Below are 15,819 nucleotides of genomic sequence, written 5' to 3' on the forward strand. Positions count from 1 at the left end.
GACCCTTCTCCACCAGTGACTCTCCTAGTTATACCCCCTAGAGCACATGGGGTCACATATTATTACACCCAGACCCTTCTCCACCAGTGACCCTCCTAGTTATACCCCCTAGAGCATATGGAGCCACATATTATTACACCCTGACCCTTCTCCACCAGTGACCCACCTAGTTATACCCCCTAGAGCATATGGGGTCACATATTATTACACTCAGACCCTTCTCCACCAGTGACTCCTAGTTATACTCCCCTAGAGCATATGGGTCACATATTATTACACCCAGACCCTTCTCCACCTGTGACCCACCTAGTTATACCCCCTAGAGCATATGGGGCCACATATTATTACACCCGGACCCTTCTACACCAGTGACTCTCCTAGTTATACCCCCTAGAGCATATGGGGTCACATATTATTACACCCAGACCCTTCTCCACCAGTGACTCCTAGTTATACTCCCCTAGAGCATATGGGTCACATATTATTTCACCCAGACCCTTCTCCACCAGTGACCCTCCTAGTTATACCCCCTAGAGCATATGGGGTCACATATTATTACACCCAGACCCTTCTCCACCAGTGACCCTCCTAGTTATACCCCTAGAGCACATGGGGTCACATATTATTACACCCAGACCCTTCTCCACCAGTGACTCCTAGTTATACTCCCCTAGAGCATATGGGTCACATATTATTACACCCAGACCCTTCTCCACCAGTGACCCTCCTAGTTATACCCCTAGAGCACATGGGGTCACATATTATTACACCCAGACCCTTCTCCACCAGTGACCCTCCTAGTTATACCCCCTAGAGCATATGGGGTCACATATTATTACACCCAGACCCTTCTCCACCAGTGACTCTCCTAGTTATACCCCCTAGAGCACATGGGGTCACATATTATTACACCCAGACCCTTCTCCACCAGTGACCCTCCTAGTTATACCCCCTAGAGCATATGGGGCCACATATTATTACACCCAGACCCTTCTCCACCAGTGACCCTCCTAGTTATACCCCCTAGAGCATATGGGTCACATATTATTACACCCAGACCCTTCTCCACCAGTGACCCTCCTAGTTATACCCCTAGAGCACATGGGGTCACATATTATTACACCCAGACCCTTCTCCACCAGTGACTCTCCTAGTTATACCCCCTAGAGCACATGGGGTCACATATTATTACACCCAGACCCTTCTCCACCAGTGACCCTCCTAGTTATACCCCCTAGAGCATATGGGGCCACATATTATTACACCCAGACCCTTCTCCACCAGTGACCCTCCTAGTTATACCCCCTAGAGCATATGGGGTCACATATTATTACACCCAGACCCTTCTCCACCAGTGACTCTCCTAGTTATACCCCCTAGAGCACATGGGGTCACATATTATTACACCCAGACCCTTCTCCACCAGTGACCCTCCTAGTTATACCCCCTAGAGCATATGGAGCCACATATTATTACACCCAGACCCTTCTCCACCAGTGACTCTCCTAGTTATACCCCCTAGAGCATATGGAGCCACATATTATTACACCCAGACCCTTCTCCACCAGTGACCCTCCTAGTTATACCCCCTAGAGCACATGGGGTCACATATTATTACACTCAGACCCTTCTCCACCAGTGACTCTCCTAGTTATACCCCCTAGAGCATATGGAGCCACATATTATTACACCCAGACCCTTCTCCACCAGTGACCCTCCTAGTTATACCCCCTAGAGCATATGGAGCCACATATTATTACACCCAGACCCTTCTCCACCAGTGACCCTCCTAGTTATACCCCCTAGAGCACATGGGGTCACATATTATTACACCCAGACCCTTCTACACCAGTGACCCTCCTAGTTATACCCCCTAGAGCCTATGGGGTCACATATTATTACACCCAGACCCTTCTCCACCAGTGACCCTCCTAGTTATACCCCCTAGAGCATATGGGGTCACATATTATTACACCCAGACCCTTCTCCACCAGTGACCCTCCTAGTTATACCCCCTAGAGCATATGGGGTCACATATTATTACACCCAGACCCTTCTCCACCAGTGACCCTCCTAGTTATACCCCCTAGAGCATATGGGGCCACATATTACACCCAGACCCTTCTCCACCAGTGACTCTCCTAGTTATACCCCCTAGAGCACATGGAGCCACATATTATTACACCCAGACCCTTCTCCACCAGTGACTCTCCTAGTTATACCCCCTAGAGCACATGGAGTCACATATTATTACACCCAGACCCTTCTCCACCAGTGACCCTCCTAGTTATACCCCCCTAGAGCATATGGGGCCACATATTATTACACGCACACCCTTCTCCACCAGTGACCCTCCTAGTTATACCCCCTAGAGCACATGGAGTCACATATTATTACACCCAGACCCTTCTCCACCAGTGACTCTCCTAGTTATACCCCCTAGAGCACATGGAGCCACATATTATTACACCCGGACCCTTCTCCACCAGTGACTCTCCTAGTTATACCCCCTAGAGCACATGGAGTCACATATTATTACACCCAGACCCTTCTCCACCTGTGACCCACCTAGTTATACCCCCTAGAGCATATGGGGCCACATATTATTACACCCGGACCCTTCTACACCAGTGACTCTCCTAGTTATACCCCCTAGAGCATATGGGGTCACATATTATTACACCCAGACCCTTCTCCACCAGTGACTCCTAGTTATACTCCCCTAGAGCATATGGGTCACATATTATTTCACCCAGACCCTTCTCCACCAGTGACCCTCCTAGTTATACCCCCTAGAGCATATGGGGTCACATATTATTACACCCAGACCCTTCTCCACCAGTGACCCTCCTAGTTATACCCCTAGAGCACATGGGGTCACATATTATTACACCCAGACCCTTCTCCACCAGTGACTCCTAGTTATACTCCCCTAGAGCATATGGGTCACATATTATTACACCCAGACCCTTCTCCACCAGTGACCCTCCTAGTTATACCCCTAGAGCACATGGGGTCACATATTATTACACCCAGACCCTTCTCCACCAGTGACCCTCCTAGTTATACCCCCTAGAGCATATGGGGTCACATATTATTACACCCAGACCCTTCTCCACCAGTGACTCTCCTAGTTATACCCCCTAGAGCACATGGGGTCACATATTATTACACCCAGACCCTTCTCCACCAGTGACCCTCCTAGTTATACCCCCTAGAGCATATGGAGCCACATATTATTACACCCTGACCCTTCTCCACCAGTGACCCACCTAGTTATACCCCCTAGAGCATATGGGGTCACATATTATTACACCCAGACCCTTCTCCACCAGTGACTCCTAGTTATACTCCCCTAGAGCCTATGGGGCTACATATTATTACACCCAGACCCTTCTCCACCAGTGACCCTCCTAGTTATACTCCCCTAGAGCATATGGGGCCACATATTATTACACCCAGACCCTTCTCCACCAGTGACTCTCCTAGTTATACCCCTAGAGCACATGGGGTCACATATTATTACACCCAGACCCTTCTCCACCAGTGACTCCTAGTTATACTCCCCTAGAGCATATGGGTCACATATTATTACACCCAGACCCTTCTCCACCAGTGACCCTCCTAGTTATACTCCTAGAGCACATGGGGTCACATATTATTACACCCAGACCCTTCTCCACCAGTGACTCTCCTAGTTATACCCCCTAGAGCACATGGGGTCACATATTATTACACCCAGACCCTTCTCCACCAGTGACCCTCCTAGTTATACCCCCTAGAGCATATGGGGCCACATATTATTACACCCAGACCCTTCTCCACCAGTGACCCTCCTAGTTATACCCCCTAGAGCATATGGGTCACATATTATTACACCCAGACCCTTCTCCACCAGTGACCCTCCTAGTTATACCCCTAGAGCACATGGGGTCACATATTATTACACCCAGACCCTTCTCCACCAGTGACTCTCCTAGTTATACCCCCTAGAGCACATGGGGTCACATATTATTACACCCAGACCCTTCTCCACCAGTGACCCTCCTAGTTATACCCCCTAGAGCATATGGGGCCACATATTATTACACCCAGACCCTTCTCCACCAGTGACCCTCCTAGTTATACCCCCTAGAGCATATGGGGTCACATATTATTACACCCAGACCCTTCTCCACCAGTGACTCTCCTAGTTATACCCCCTAGAGCACATGGGGTCACATATTATTACACCCAGACCCTTCTCCACCAGTAACCCTCCTAGTTATACCCCCTAGAGCATATGGAGCCACATATTATTACACCCAGACCCTTCTCCACCAGTGACTCTCCTAGTTATACCCCCTAGAGCATATGGAGCCACATATTATTACACCCAGACCCTTCTCCACCAGTGACCCTCCTAGTTATACCCCCTAGAGCACATGGGGTCACATATTATTACACTCAGACCCTTCTCCACCAGTGACTCTCCTAGTTATACCCCCTAGAGCATATGGAGCCACATATTATTACACCCAGACCCTTCTCCACCAGTGACCCTCCTAGTTATACCCCCTAGAGCATATGGAGCCACATATTATTACACCCAGACCCTTCTCCACCAGTGACCCTCCTAGTTATACCCCCTAGAGCACATGGGGTCACATATTATTACACCCAGACCCTTCTACACCAGTGACCCTCCTAGTTATACCCCCTAGAGCCTATGGGGTCACATATTATTACACCCAGACCCTTCTCCACCAGTGACCCTCCTAGTTATACCCCCTAGAGCATATGGGGTCACATATTATTACACCCAGACCCTTCTCCACCAGTGACCCTCCTAGTTATACCCCCTAGAGCATATGGGGTCACATATTATTACACCCAGACCCTTCTCCACCAGTGACCCTCCTAGTTATACCCCCTAGAGCATATGGGGCCACATATTACACCCAGACCCTTCTCCACCAGTGACTCTCCTAGTTATACCCCCTAGAGCACATGGAGCCACATATTATTACACCCAGACCCTTCTCCACCAGTGACTCTCCTAGTTATACCCCCTAGAGCACATGGAGTCACATATTATTACACCCAGACCCTTCTCCACCAGTGACCCTCCTAGTTATACCCCCCTAGAGCATATGGGGCCACATATTATTACACGCACACCCTTCTCCACCAGTGACCCTCCTAGTTATACCCCCTAGAGCACATGGAGTCACATATTATTACACCCAGACCCTTCTCCACCAGTGACTCTCCTAGTTATACCCCCTAGAGCACATGGAGCCACATATTATTACACCCGGACCCTTCTCCACCAGTGACTCTCCTAGTTATACCCCCTAGAGCACATGGAGTCACATATTATTACACCCAGACCCTTCTCCACCAGTGACCCTCCTAGTTATACCCCCTAGAGCACATGGGGTCACATATTATTACACCCAGACCCTTCTCCACCAGTGACCCTCCTAGTTATACTCCCTAGAGCATATGGGGCCACATATTATTACACCCGGACCCTTCTCCACCAGTGACCCTCCTAGTTATACCCCCTAGAGCACATGGGGTCACATATTATTACACACAGACCCTTCTCCACCAGTGACTCTCCTAGTTATACCCCCTAGAGCACATGGAGTCACATATTATTACACCCGGACCCTTCTCCACCAGTGACCCTCCTAGTTATACCCCCTAGAGCATATGGGGTCACATATTATTATACCCAGACCCTTCTCCACCAGTGACTCTCCTAGTTATACCCCCTAGAGCATATGGGTCACATATTATTACACCCAGACCCTTCTCCACCAGTGACCCTCCTAGTTATACCCCTAGAGCACATGGGGTCACATATTATTACACCCAGACCCTTCTCCACCAGTGACCCTCCTAGTTATACCCCCTAGAGCATATGGAGCCACATATGCGATTACAGCGTTACCAGATTTATATCGGGCATTTATGTTTGGCAGCTGTCACACACTAAAAGATGGGTTTTTATTGCGAAAACTAGTTTTTGCATCACCACATTTTGATAGCTATAACGTTTCCATATTTTGGCCGACAGTCATGTGAGAGCTTGTTTTTTGCGGGAAGAGTTGTCGTTGTTATTGGTAACATTTTCGGGCACACGACTGTTTTTTATGACTTTCTATTCTGATTTTTGGGAGGTAGAGTGTATAAAAACCAGCAATTCAGGATTTTTTTGTGGGGGGAAGGGGTTATGCTGTTCTGTGTTCAGTAAAAGTGATAAGGCAGCTTTATTCTTCGGGTCAGGACGATTACAGCAATTTCTCATTTAGATTTTTTTATGTTTTGGCGCTTTCACACAAAAAAACTATTTTATCGAAAAAATAATGATTTTTGCATCGCTTTATTCTGTGAGCTATAACTTTTTTATTTTTTGCTGATGGAGCTGTATGGGGGCTCGTTTTTTGCAGGACAAGATGACGTTTTCAGGGGTGCCATGTTTATTTATATCCGTCTTTTTTATCGCGTTTTATTCAACTTTTTGTTCGGCGGTATGATGCTAAAGCGTTGTTTTTTGCCTTGTTTTTTATTTTTTTATGGTTTTAATTAAAGGAGATAAATATTGCGACAGTTTTATAGGTCGGGTCGATGTGGACGCGGCGATAGCAAATATGTGTACTTTTATTGTTAATATTTCTTTCATAGAAATATTTATTTATGGATACAATCTTTTTTATTTTTTTATTTTTTTTCAATATTTGTACAATTATTTATATAAATATATATATTTCTTTTTTAACCTTTTACTTTCTCCCACTATGGGACTATCATTTTTTGCAGGCTGATCACTTGTATATCATGGGGATGCAGCAGCATACCTGTACTGTGCAAACTGTCAGCTCTGCACTGAAAGATAAAGTTGCTGATCATGCACCGCGCATGATGTAGTAACGTTACTAGCTCTGGTGACACGAATGTTGTCATGACGACATTGGGTCACCGCGGCAACGATCGGGACCAAGTGTCACGCCGTGGGGCCTCCGATCCGAAGGCAGAGATGTTGTCATCCCTCTGCTGACGCCTGGAATGCTGCGATGGAATTAAAGTGCTGGGAGCAGTGCGTTACCGATCCTGGCACCGGGTGTCAGCTGTCACCTGGCAGCGATTGCTTGCGCACAGCCCGTGTGCTCAGGCAATCGCGATGATGTATTAATCCATCCCTGGTCAAATAGGCTCAGTGCACAGGGACAGATTATAACGTCAGATGTCAAAAAGAGGTTAATAATCTGTAAATGTCACTGTGCAATGAGGTCAGATCTGTATGTGACTGACGATGTCCTTGTATGATTTACAGCCTCCTGTCATAAAGACACCGAAGAACCAGATCCATTCACACCACCAAGATTTATCCCCGAATGACGAACCAGACATGGACGAAGACGAGAACAACATTTCCAGAAGAATCATAGACTTCACCTTAGAGATCATCTCCCTGCTGAGCGGAGAGGTAAACTCTTCTATATTTCTATTATTATCTGCTGAGTGGAGAGGTAAACTCTTCTATATATCTATTATTATCTGCTGAGTGGAGAGGTAAACTCTTCTATATATCTATTATCTGCTGAGCGGAGAGGTAAACTCTTCTATATTTCTATTATTATCTGCTGAGTGGAGAGGTAAACTCTTCTATATTTCTATTATCTGCTGAGTGGAGAGGTAAACTCTTCTATATTTCTATTATTATCTGCTGAGCGGAGAGGTAAACTCTTCTATATTTCTATCATTATCTGCTGAGTGGAGAGGTAAACTCTTCTATATTTCTATTATTATCTGCTGAGTGGAGAGGTAAACTCTTCTATATTATTATTATCTACTGAGTGGAGAGGTAAACTTTTCTATATTTCTATTTTCTGCTGAGTGGAGAGGTAAACTCTTCTATATTTCTATTATCTGCTGAGCGGAGAGGTAAACTCTTCTATATTTCTATTATCTGCTGAGTGGAGAGGTAAACTCTTCTATATTTCTATTATTATCTGCTGAGTGGAGAGGTAAACTCTTCTATATATCTATTATTATCTGCTGAGTGGAGAGGTAAACTCTTCTATATATCTATCATTATCTGCTGAGTGGAGAGGTAAACTCTTCTATATATCTATTATCTGCTGAGCGGAGAGGTAAACTCTTCTATATTTCTATTATTATCTGCTGAGCGGAGAGGTAAACTCCTCTATATTTCTATTATCTGCTGAGCGGAGAGGTAAACTCTTCTATATTTCTATCATTATCTGCTGAGTGGAGAGGTAAACTCTTCTATATTTCTATTATCTGCTGAGTGGAGAGGTAAACTCTTCTATATTTCTATTATTATCTGCTGAGTGGAGAGGTAAACTCTTCTATATTTCTATTATCTGCTGAGTGGAGAGGTAAACTCTTCTATATTTCTATTATTATCTGCTGAGTGGAGAGGTAAACTCTTCTATATATCTATTATCTGCTGAGTGGAGAGGTAAACTCTTCTATATTTCTATTATTATCTGCTGAGTGGAAAGGTAGACTCTTCTATATTTCTATTATTATCTGCTGAGTGGAGAGGTAAACTCTTCTATATTTCTATTATCTGCTGAGTGGAGAGGTAAACTCTTCTATATTTCTATAATCTGCTGAGTGGAGAGGTAAACTCTTCTATATTTCTATTATTATCTGCTGAGTGGAGAGGTAAACTCTTCTATATTTCTATCATTATCTGCTGAGTGGAGAGGTAAACTCTTCTATATTTCTATTATCTGCTGAGTGGAGAGGTAAACTCTTCTATATTTCTATTATTATCTGCTGAGTGGAGAGGTAAACTCTTCTATATTTCTATCATTATCTGCTGAGTGGAGAGGTAAACTCTTCTATATTTCTATTATTATCTGCTGAGTGGAGAGGTAAACTCTTCTATATTTCTATTATCTGCTGAGAGGAGAGGTAAACTCTTCTATATTTCTATTATTATCTGCTGAGGGGAGAGGTAAACTCTTCTATATTTCTATTATTATCTGCTGAGTGGAGAGGTAAACTCTTCTATATTTCTATTATCTGCTGAGTGGAGAGGTAAACTCTTCTATATTTCTATTATTATCTGCTGAGTGGAGAGGTAAACTCTTCTATATTTCTATTATCTGCTGAGTCGAGAGGTAAACTCTTCTATATTTCTATTATTATTGCTGAGTGGAGAGGTAAACTCTTCTATATTTCTATTATTATCTGCTGAGTGGAGAGGTAAACTCTTCTATATTTCTATTATCTGCTGAGCGGAGAGGTAAACTCTTCTATATTTCTATTATCTGCTGAGTGGAGAGGTAAACTCTTCTATATTTCTATTATCTGCTGAGTGGAGAGGTAAACTCTTCTATATTTCTATTATTATCTGCTGAGTGGAGAGGTAAACTCTTCTATATTTCTATTATTATCTGCTGAGTGGAGAGGTAAACTCTTCTATATTTCTATTATTATCTGCTGAGTGGAGAGGTAAACTCTTCTATATTTCTATTATCTGCTGAGCGGGGAGGTAAACTCTTCTATATTTCTATTATTATCTGCTGAGCGGAGAGGTAAACTCTTCTATATTTCTATTATCTGCTGAGTGGAGAGGTAAACTCTTCTATATTTCTATTATCTGCTGAGTGGAGAGGTAAACTCTTCTATATATCTATTATCTGCTGAGCGGAGAGGTAAACTCTTCTATATTTCTATTATTATATGCTGAGTGGAGAGCTAAACTCTTCTATATTTCTATTATCTGCTGAGTGGAGAGGTAAACTCTTCTATATTTCTATCTGCTGAGTGGAGAGGTAAACTCTTCTATATTTCTATTACCTGCTGAGTGGAGAGGTAAACTCTTCTATATTTCTATTATTATCTGCTGAGTGGAGAGGTAAACTCTTCTATATTTCTATTATTATCTGCTGAGCGGAGAGGTAAACTCTTCTATATTTCTATTATTATCTGCTGAGTGGAGAGGTAAACTCTTCTATATTTCTATTATTATCTGCTGAGTGGAGAGGTAAACTCTTCTATATTTCTATTATTATCTGCTGAGCGGAGAGGTAAACTCTTCTATATTTCTATTATCTGCTCAGTGGAGAGGTAAACTCTTCTATATTTCTATTATTATCTGCTGAGCGGAGAGGTAAACTCTTCTATATTTCTATTATTATCTGCTGAGTGGAGAGGTAAACTCTTCTATATTTCTATTATTATCTGCTGAGTGGAGAGGTAAACTCTTCTATATTTCTATTATTATCTGCTAAGTGGAGAGGTAAACTCTTCTATATTTCTATTATTATCTGCTGAGTGGAGAGGTAAACTCTTCTATATTTCTATTATTATCTGCTGAGCGGAGAGGTAAACTCTTCTATATTTCTATTATTATCTGCTGAGTGGAGAGGTAAACTCTTCTATATTTCTATTATTATCTGCTGAGCGGAGAGGTAAACTCTTCTATATTTCTATTATTATCTGCTGAGTGGAGAGGTAAACTCTTCTATATATCTATTATCTGCTGAGAGGAGAGGTAAACTCTTCTATAATTCTACATTATCTGCTGAGGGGAGAGGTAAACTCTTCTATATTTCTATTATTATCTGCTGAGTGGAGAGGTAAACTCTTCTATATATCTATTATCTGCTGAGAGGAGAGGTAAACTCTTCTATAATTCTACATTATCTGCTGAGGGGAGAGGTAAAGTCTTCTATATTTCTATTATTATCTGCTGAGGGGAGAGGTAAACTCTTCTATATATCTATTATTATCTGCTGAGTGGAGAGGTAAACTCTTCTATATTTCTATTATCTGCTGAGTGGAGAGGTAAACTCTTCTATAATTCTACATTATCTGCTGAGTGGAGAGGTAAACTCTTCTATATTTCTATTATCTGCTGAGTGGAGAGGTAAACTCTTCTATATTTCTATTATTATCTGCTGAGCGGAGAGGTAAACTCTTCTATATTTCTATTATCTGCTGAGTGGAGAGGTAAACTCTTCTATATTTCTATTATCTGCTGAGTGGAGAGGTAAACTCTTCTATAATTCTACATTATCTGCTGAGGGGAGAGGTAAGCTCAATTATTACCTTATAGTAGTGTCGGCAGCAGATCCTCCCCTATAAGACAGTCATGACCACATTTTTTGCTAAAATTTTTTTTTTTTCTCCTCTAAAACCCAGGTTTGTCTTATGGTCCAGTGCATCTTATAGTCCGAAAAACACGACACATACAAACATATATGAAACAGATCTATCAGGCGTTCACCTGAATATAGGTCAGAGATCAGATGGAGGTGGCTGGAGAACCCACCGTGGAGCAGACGGGACTAATAACAGCTCCCTTGCTCCTGCGTTGGTGTCCCATGCTGTCCACTCTCCTCCTTCAACCTCTTCTCTTTGACAGTGATGCTGGGAAGGCAACAGTGCATGGCACAGCAGACACATTGTAAGTCCTTCTGCTCTTCCTCCACTATGGTGCCTTGTGTGCTGTGTGGCCGTCCTCATAATTTTATGAACACTCGCCATTGTGGTGCCGTGCAGGAGGACAGAAACACGAACCAGTGAGCGCTCTCATCAGTCTGAGGAAATGTTCTTTGGTCAGCGTCTTCTCTTCCTGATTGACACCCCCCCTTTTTCAATGCCTGAACTCAACCCTGGGTATCCACATTATTATGAGTGGGAGGGGTCTGGTGTCAAGCATCACTAGGCCTGTGACGACACATCATTTAATGCTTAACTATCCAGATGGCTATTTTCAGTAAGCCTGGAGTCATAGACTTTTATCTTTATGTTAACTCTTCTTGTAGGTTAAATTGATATTTGTGAATTGATGAATGGTTGTTATTTACCTCATATCAGCTCCTACAATTTATTGTATTGTTATCTTTGCAAAACAGGGATGCAGGGTCACGGATATTTGCTGATAAGGTGATTACACATTAAACCAGGCCAAGCAGTTTGTTGACTCACACACAATGAAGGATAAACTAAAGTTACTCATCATCCCTTCCCCTTGACCTGTGAATAATGGCTTGAAGAACAGTTTTGAACTATATAAAAGGGTATATGCCTCTGTAACAAGATACATTCAGAGATCCAAAGACTCTTTATGAAACCACAACCAGGAACACTATACAAGACAGCAGCCAGGACATCATTGCTCCATCACGGTAGGATACAGTTTTGACATTCTACACTATGTAAGCTTTGGGGACCACGGCCCGTGCTGAAACAATGCAGACCTGCTCCATTGGATATCACTGAACCCATGGATACGTTTGGGGCAGCTAGGATTTGGACCCACCGGTCACCACTTTCTCCATGGATATGTTAGGGAAAGCCAGGATTGGGACCCACCGGTCACCTGGCTCCATGAAGATGTTCGGGCAAGCCAGGTTATGACCCTCCGGTCACCAGGCCTTGTACCTCAATGGACTGTTAGCATCCTAAGCTTATTTGTGCCTCCTCTTTGTGCGTGCCCTGAAGCTCTGAAGTCACAGATGCTGACGGTGAGTCAGCGGAAGGGTGATACTTTGTAATTTTGCACCATCTGGTGTATTTGCAGGGAATGTTCTATATGGTATTGTTTGTTCATGGTTCAATAAATTATTGTCACACTGTTTTACGTTAACCCTCTATTGTCTGATTAATATGCCCACTGTAAAAAAAAAAAAAAGAGCGGGCATTCAATGAGATGAGCTCTGGTACATGTGGTTTCCAGCTAGAGCACCTGCTGATCCCCCGTGTCTCCAAATTTTGATGGCAGTGGTGGGATACTACTCAGCCCGGGCGAGCTGCAGGCTACTTGTGTTCTCAGGCACTGTCCAGGGCTGCACAACCAGGGAGTTATACAGACCGACCCAGCAGACCATTGATGAGGCATGCACAACAGATTTTGGATGCCGTTATGTCCATCCCCATCAACTCTGCCTTAGGAAGAGGACCAGAGTGGATGTATAACCGCAGCAAGACACTGCAACTTCAGGAGCTGTGCCAGTTTCGACATATTGAATACCAGGCCACCGACACTCGATCTAATTTAATCCAGGAACCCCGGGGTGCGAATGATGCCATGTGTGGACACAATGGATACAAGTCGGTTCTTGTCAATTACGTGTGTTTATTCACAAGAAAGCCATGGAATACGCTCTGAGGAAACTGGATGATAAAAAGTTTTGCTGTCATGGAGGTGAGACCTCTTTCATTTGTTTCTGTGGTTAAAGACATGCTGATGGACTGTCCCCGATAAGTGGAGAAGGATGATCAGAAACCTATCACATGTGGCTATTTAAGATTGGAGAGCAATGTGACGACACAGCATTTTATCTTAATTATCCAGACATATTATTATTACTACTATTACTATACATTTTTGTAGCGCCATTTATTCCATGGCGCTTTACATATGAAAGGGGCAGATATAGATAAGCACAATAAGCATGAACTAAACAAGGCACACACAAGTACAGAAGGAGAGAGGACCCTGCCCGCGAGGCCTCACAGTCTACAGGGGATGGGTGAGGATACACTAGGAGAGGGTAGAGCTGGTCGTGTGGCGGTTCAGCAGACTAAGAATCACTGCAATATATACATATATTTTGGTTAAGCTAGGAGGAATAGACTGTTATCTATATGTTGACTTTTGAATTTGTTTGTTTCTTTGGTTGGTCAAGAGTCTGAAATGTTGACTTTTGTAGGTTAAATTGATATTTGTAAATTGATGAATGGTTGTTATTTACCTCTTATTTCAGCTCCTACAGTTTATTGCACTGTTACCGTTGGAAAATGGGGATGCAGGGTCACTGAACAATAATGTTTGCTGATATGTTGATTACACATTATACGAGACCATGCAGTTTGTTGTCTTGCAAACATTGAAGGATAAACTAAATAATCAAACACTGTTAGTTAATCTACTCACCCCTTCACCTTTGAACTGTGAATAATGACTTAAAAAACAGTTGTGAACTATAAAAAGGGGATATGCCTCTTTAGCAAGATATATCCAAGAGAACTAGAGACTCTTTACAAAATCACAGTCAGGAACACTCTACAAGCAGGCAAGACATCATGGCTCCAGCACGAGGGACACAAGATTTGACATTCTATAGGCTGCCCGCTTAAGGGACCATGTCCACATCTGAATGAATACAGATCTGCTTGACCATCACTGATCCCATGGATACGTTTGGGAAAGCCAGGATTGGGACCCACCGGTCACCTGGGTCCATGGAGATGTTCGGAGAAGCCAGGTTGTGACACTCTGGTCATCTGGCCTTGTATCTCAATGCACTGGAAGCTTTCTAATCTTGTCGTTACCTCCACTCTCTGCATGCAACAGATGGGGTAGTCTGACCTGTAAGCTCTGAAGTCACAGCTGCTCTTATCCCGGCGACTCAGCGAAAGGGTGAGACTAATTTTGCACCATCTTGGGGTATTTGCTGAGACTCTTCTTTATATATATATATATAGAATGTTCAATACATAGACACGGGGGTCAGCGGGTTCCCTGGTCCGCTAGCCTGAAATTGCATGAACTAGGGCTCATTGAGAAGAGTCAACATTTCAGAGTCTTGACCAACCGAAGAAAGAAGCACATAAACTCAAAAGTCAACATATAGCTGGTCGCCATTCAGAGTAGCACAGCCTCATTGACTGGGAAAATTGATGAGGTAAAGACTGACTTGGGTCTCCTCCGTAATGATATGTCTAATTTGGGAGAGAAGGTCAGACAGGCGGAGGACAGAATCTCAACTCTGGAGTACCAAGCAGCACCTTTGCCAGAACATTTCAGAGTCATAGAACAAAAGTTGGAAATGTGTATCCAGAAACATGATGACCTGGAGAATAGATTGAGGAGAAACAATATTCGTATAATAGGATTGCCGGAGAGAGCAGAAAGGAACAATCCTAGTGGCTTTGTGGAAAAATGGATGCGCAATTTATTCCCGGAGGCCACCTTCTCTGTTGCTTATGCAGTGGAGCGAGCACATCGGGTGCCTGGAATACCGAATCCTCCCGGGCTCCTCCTAGACGTCTACTTGCCAGATTCCTCAATTGGAAAGAGCGAGATTATATTCTGCAATTGGCAAGAAAAGCCCAAACAAATATGAAAATACCACCGTGATGTTGTTCCCGGACTTCTCGGCGGATTTACAGAAACGGAGAGCCTCCTTTACCTCAGTTAAGAGACGTCTGAAGAACTCTGTCATTTATTCGATGGCGTACCCAGCTAGGTTGAGAGTGGTGGATGGCGACAGGGTAACTTTTTTCCAGAACCCGGCGGAGGCAGAGGAATGGATCTCCAAGAAAGAAAGACGCCAAAAGTTGTGATGATGCTACAAGTCAGTGTTGCAAGGTTTATTGTAGGGTGTGCGTTGAACATCATATTTCAGATGGTGATTGCTGATTGAATCTTTATACCTTTTTGTTCTTAATTTTTCGCAATATTTGTATTTCATACTTGCGTATGTACCAAGTTAGATAATTGAAAAGATTACTTAGTATATTTTTAACCCCTTCATGATCCAGCCTATTTTGGCCTTAATGACCTTGCCGTTTTTTGCAATTCTGACCAGTGTCCCTTTATGAGGTAATAACTCAGGAACGCTTCAACGGATCCTTGCGGTTCTGAGATTGTTTTTTCGTGACATATTGGGCTTCATGTTAGTGGTAAATTTAGGTCGATAATTTCTGAGTTTATTTGTGAAAAAAACGGAAATTTGGCGAAAATGTTGAAAATTTTACAATTTTCACATTTTTAATTTTTATTCTGTTAAACCAGAGAGTTATGTGACACAAAATAGTTAATAAATAACATTTCCC

General features: G+C 43.2%; 1 protein-coding gene across 2 annotated transcripts in view; it reads left to right on the forward strand.

Annotated features, from left to right (window-relative positions):
• Positions 1–15,819, forward strand: part of LOC143808881 (uncharacterized) — a 78,313-nt gene that overhangs the window by 14,375 nt on the left and 48,119 nt on the right. For both annotated transcript variants that reach the window (XM_077292045.1, XM_077292046.1), the window contains exon 2: positions 7,325–7,477. In XM_077292045.1, the coding sequence (XP_077148160.1) occupies positions 7,400–7,477 (78 nt within the window). In that variant the 5' untranslated portion in view covers positions 7,325–7,399. The remainder of the gene's footprint in view (positions 1–7,324; positions 7,478–15,819) is intronic.

This window comes from Ranitomeya variabilis, chromosome 2 (assembly GCF_051348905.1).
Source record: "Ranitomeya variabilis isolate aRanVar5 chromosome 2, aRanVar5.hap1, whole genome shotgun sequence".
NCBI lineage: Eukaryota > Metazoa > Chordata > Amphibia > Anura > Dendrobatidae > Ranitomeya > Ranitomeya variabilis.